This window comes from Seriola lalandi, unplaced genomic scaffold, assembly GCF_002814215.2.
Source record: "Seriola lalandi dorsalis isolate HSWRI2012SDOR001 ecotype SW California unplaced genomic scaffold, Sedor1 jcf7180002054861, whole genome shotgun sequence".
Classification (NCBI taxonomy): Eukaryota; Metazoa; Chordata; class Actinopteri; order Carangiformes; family Carangidae; genus Seriola; species Seriola lalandi.
The window spans coordinates 2,928,105-2,933,222 of NW_019525414.1; the positions used below are offsets into that span (position 1 = coordinate 2,928,105).

The 5,118-nt window shown below is 41.7% G+C and overlaps 1 protein-coding gene across 12 annotated transcripts in view; it reads right to left on the bottom strand.

Annotated features, from left to right (window-relative positions):
* Positions 1–3,928: 3,928 nt before the first annotated feature.
* The window catches only part of chl1a (cell adhesion molecule L1-like a), a 51,332-nt gene continuing 50,142 nt past the window's right edge, over positions 3,929–5,118 (bottom strand). For 10 of the 12 annotated variants that reach the window (XM_023427570.2, XM_023427572.2, XM_023427571.2 and 7 more), the window contains one exon: positions 3,929–4,597. In XM_023427570.2, the coding sequence (XP_023283338.1) occupies positions 4,393–4,597 (205 nt within the window). In that variant the 3' untranslated portion in view covers positions 3,929–4,392. The remainder of the gene's footprint in view (positions 4,598–5,118) is intronic. The other 2 variants (XM_087179610.1, XM_023427581.2) reach the window with 2 other exon arrangements.

Below are 5,118 nucleotides of genomic sequence, written 5' to 3' on the forward strand. Positions count from 1 at the left end.
TGACATAGCCAGGCTGACTTTGTAATCATATTACCAGTGCATGTCTCATTAGTTTCTGCCATGGCTGAGTGTCCCTGCCTTCTCCTGCTCGACTCATACACTCTCCCTCTCACACACACACACACACACACAACACACACACACACACACACACACACACACAAATATCCACTTAATTGCTGGCTGGCATTTGAGAGTGTCTGGGCTTGCATCTAAAGCAGTTTACCAGGGAAATAATAGCCCTCTAAAAGGATTCTCTGTATGCAGAATCATCCCATTCCATTTGCATTCTAGTGCGACAAATTAAATTTTAGCAGAAGGTGAGCATAGCACCATGTTGAGATGACAAAAGAATGAAAGGAACAGGGGAAGAGGACGCCTGAGACCTAAATTAGATGGGAGTTCTTCCATGTGTTACAGTGACTGGGACAACTTTTATTTGATGCATTTAGATTTGAGTTTATCAGGTGAGGAAGTTCTGATGGAAGACTGTGAAGGAGGCCGACAAAATGCATTTTCAACTGTTCTGATAACAGCCTCTTGAACGCGTGCGTAGATGTTGATGTCTTGGTTGACAGCACTGTGGTTTTTTTGGGGTTTTTTTTTCATGTTAGTCTGCTTTGGATTTCAATATAAAGGTGAGCCCGGGCGTTGTTCCCACATCATAAAATTCAGACAAAGAGTGAAGGCCAGCGGAAGAATATCGACATTGAAATACTTTGTGTGTCAAAGTCATGAGCTGCCTCTCTGAGATTCTTTTCCCGCATCTGCAATGCTGCTGAAGCGCGTTTCAATTAAGAGCATGCAGTCAAATAACCTTCAATACTTAACCCCCCCCCTCCCCCCCACACCCACCCTTAACCTCTTTCTTTGGTAAAGCGCTCACAGCTTGTCCTTGGGAGTATTTGTGTGCGTGTTGCTCTCAGCAGGCGCAACTAGCTATTTGTTCCTTTAAAAAAAAAAAGCGAGAGCCGTGACACTGGTTTAACTCCTGAAACCAGCACTTCTGCAAAAGCTTTATAACTGCATTGCTTGAAAAGCCAGCAAAGAGAGGAAGGTCTTCCTTAAGAGCATCCCAGGAAACACCTGTCACAGTTCCCCTCTCGGTGAACCCGACGGTGTTCATTATTGATGAGATCTTCTTCTTTACTGGATAGTTGCAGCGTAAACTCAATATCTCGCGCCCTGAGAAAACTGCAAATCTTCCCTTTCGTGCGACTGTTTTTGCACAGTCTCCTGTCCTTGCAGTATCTTCGGCTGGTTTAAGGTTGATACAACGCTGAGTGGTTACAGCAAGCGGTTTACGGGGGCCAAACTCACAGCATGTGTGAGCATGCTATCGATTTCTTCCCACCAGGCAATTTCCAGGGCACTTAGTCTAAATATCAGCTCTGATCAAATCGACTGAAAGGGAGTGATCTGCTTTGAGCTCGGATCCGTGAGTGTGCAGCATCCACTAGCGATAGCATGAGTAAAACACCGTGCAGCCAGCGTGGCCGTTCCATTCAGCGTGGACTGAAGTGATGTTGAAGTGACCCGTGCTAATTCCAAAATAGGGCTATTATGACTTTAGGAAGGGTCACCTGCATGTCCTCAGAATAGATTTAGTGGAGCAAAAAAGCTGCCGGTGACACTCAGGGAGGCTTTGACCACAGTAATCTTTTGTTGTTGTTTAGAGGTTTTAACGTTCCACGGAGAAAGCAATTTTAAAACGGATGAGGGCGTAATCCCTGACAATACAGGGATTATCTCTTTAAATGACCTTTATCTTGCCATGAGGCATGGAGTGCTTGCTATCCCAAGTCTGGTTTGATTACGGCTTGAATGCCTATTTATAATCACCAGGCTATAGACAGAGTGGCTGCAAGGAGGCTGTGTATTCAAAACAGAAGATAAGGGCCTCCAAGGTATTTCAGAGATATGCAAGAAGTCCAGTGACAGAGGTGGGAGGAGTTGAACGAGCGAAAGCTCACATAAAGTAAAATAAACATTGTTGTCTTGTAATAGTTTGTCCTTCCATAAATGTTCAGACTGAAAAATCTGAAATTTACTCACAATTGGCCCATTTTGGAATTTTGGGACAAACAAATATGGTACATGAGGGAAAAAAATCTTTGTCCTGAGCCTCTGAGCGTTTTTTTTTTTTATTTTTTTTTTTTTAATTCTCATTCTTGAAAGGCTTCAAAATAAAGGAGTGAATCAGAGGGGTAGTTGGGCTGTTTTAGAGGGATTTAAAAAGGTTCCCACCAAATGACGGATGAGTCGATCGTCTCCCATCTTCGTTAGTTGGGATTTCTGCCTCATCAAAGGTGCTATATTTCCCCCTCAGAAATTGAAGGGGGGAGCGAGCACTGCTTTGGTTCAGATAATTGGAGCCATGGGACCCGGTACAGTAATGGGAAAGAGATTGACTACAATGTTGACTATATTTCATAGCTAAACTTTTTTATAACCACTTTTGTTCTTTTCGGTTTGAAGTGAAAATACACTTTATTGTCGACTATTGTTTTCTCATGTTGTTTACTGTGTGGGAGGATTTGTTTTTGTCTTTAACATCTTCAAAGAATCTCATACAACATGCAGTTTGGCCATTAAAGTTTCTGGGGTTTGCATTTCAAAAGGCCACATTTTCTTTCTTCAATCTGAAACAGTACGTTTGTATCGTATCTTTAAAGAACTCGCCTTACAATCGTAAACATTAAAAATTAGCCTCTAGCCAATGAAGCATTTAGCACTTTGTATATCGTGCTTTATTACATCTGTTTAAGAAAGATTGTTCAATAGGTCAAATCTCAACTTTATTTGAGTTATATCCTCGATGAATATTTTAGCAACATGTATTATGCATGTGAGGATTCACGGCATGTGTTGCGGAGATAACGGGCAAAATGTTTCTGGGATTTGCTACGTGTTTGACCTTTGAGAAAATCAAGCTTAATTCAGCCATATTTTTTTATCATTTCACTATCACATTGTGCTTCGTTTGTGAACAAAATATGCTGTATAATTTCGTCAATTGCTCAGGAAGGAGGAATTTTTTTTATCATGTTTTCCCTTTCCATGTTCAATGGAAGGTCATCTGTGAGCTTACCATATGAGTGTGGGTGCTTTTTAAATGACAGACATGGAGCAACAAATAGAGACTGATGAATCACTGCGCCAAGTAAAAATAAAATGGGAAGAAAGGACTCGACATTTAGAATTTCAAGATAATAAATAGCCCAGCTGCCAGATAATCTTAAAGGGATGTAGAGTGATTCACTCCGTGATATCAGGCAGAATAAAGGCACATGATTAAAAAAAGTAAGAGTGGGAGTAGGACAATTTGTTCTGGTTTAAAAACTTCCACTTCAGTAGTGGAGACTCCCTAAGGTGAGAGCTTTAATCACCAATTAGACTTTTAACAAGTTCTGTAAATAAATGTATACACACATTACTTTAACAGCTAATAAATATCCCTTCTTTAACTCCCACAGCCGACCAGGGGAAGTGCTGGGGAAATCAGATCCTTGACTTTGTTCTGGAGTTCATGTTGTTCTGACGTTTCTGTCAACAAACACTTGATATGATGACACAAAGGTACAGTGGCCCGGAGAGCTCAACGCACTGCAGCTTAAGCAAACACATGCACATATACCCAAAAACACAAACAACTTCAGAAAACATCTTCATCAGTTTGACTGGAGGAAAGGATTGAGCACTAAGTGCGTCTTTAGTTTCCCCTTGAAACTCTTCCATTGTTGTCTGTGCTACTTGCAGCGTGTTTGTGTATTTGGTTGTGTTGTGAGTATTTGGAGCGCATGTGTATGAACTGGCTTGTGTTTTGTCTGTTTGCGTGTGTGTTCTTAAGTTGCAGAGCGTTGAGCTCTCAGGGCCACCGTATTAAAGGACATCATGAGCATTTCAATAATAAAAAAAATACAAATGATCAACTTTCACATATATATTAACAAAAATCAAAAATGTATACATATAATTTATAGTACATATACAGTAAAGCATTTTGGACTAGATATTTGTGATCATGAAAGTGACAGAAAATGAATGTTGTAGATAAACACTGTATAAAAAACAAGTTTTGATCTGCTGCTTTTCCGATGTACGCCGCTGAGAATTATGGCTTGATAGGTACAAAAACACTTTATTATTATTAATAAAATCATAAAACATGATACAAATACACTTCATTGTCTTACAGTATGTACAAAGAGTCACATTTCACATTGATGTGTATGCCGGGCGTATTCCTTTCCTTTTCAGTCTTCAAGAAAAAACTTCTGCACATTTGAGTCATTTTTATTCCTCCATATTTGGCTATTCAAGCTATATTTAATGCCACGGAAGATGAATTTAAAAAGTAAGGAAGTTGACTGTTTCAACTGGAGCCTGGCTTTATGCAGTGACTGCACTGGGTCCACTGGGCTCGCTAACAGAACCTCTGTGCTTGCGTCCACAATATTCCCCGATAAATGAACCGTCCTCATCGAATTCCTCTCCGCCGTCGGCGTAGTCAACCAGACTGTCTCTGCTCACTCTGTCTCCATTGCCATGCAGGGAACACAGGCTACTGCCCTTCAGTGGCTTCTCATCACTGTCACTGCCATCAACAACAACAGAGAAGGATGACCGGGGTCAGTGGTGCAGTGCATAAGCAAACATATTGTAGAGCGCATCAGGCAGATGTTTGCAAGCAACACACATGGCCTTAAGCGGCTGTCTTTGACACACAAGCACGCACACACACACACAAACACACACACACTGCTCCGCATACAACCAAAAGCTACAGGCATACACACCAAAACACCAGAGCACGTACAGCACATATACACTATAAAATGCTCGGCTTCACTAGCACACACACAGGTTCCCACTAAGTTCCTATGGTTTCAACACATCACTACGGGCAGTAGGCAGGGGGGATGCAGTGGCTGCACAGCAGGCGAGCGAGCAGCACAAGGGAGGCGGGGAGAGCTTGCTACAATCACTTCACTAATTGCTAATTGCCAAGGCTGCAGGACCAAAGGCAATTTCAAATCTCTTTAGAGCCAACGATGGAAATTGCCAGAGTGCGGTGAGAAAGAAGACGCGTGGGAGATGTGTGTGTGTGTGTGTGTG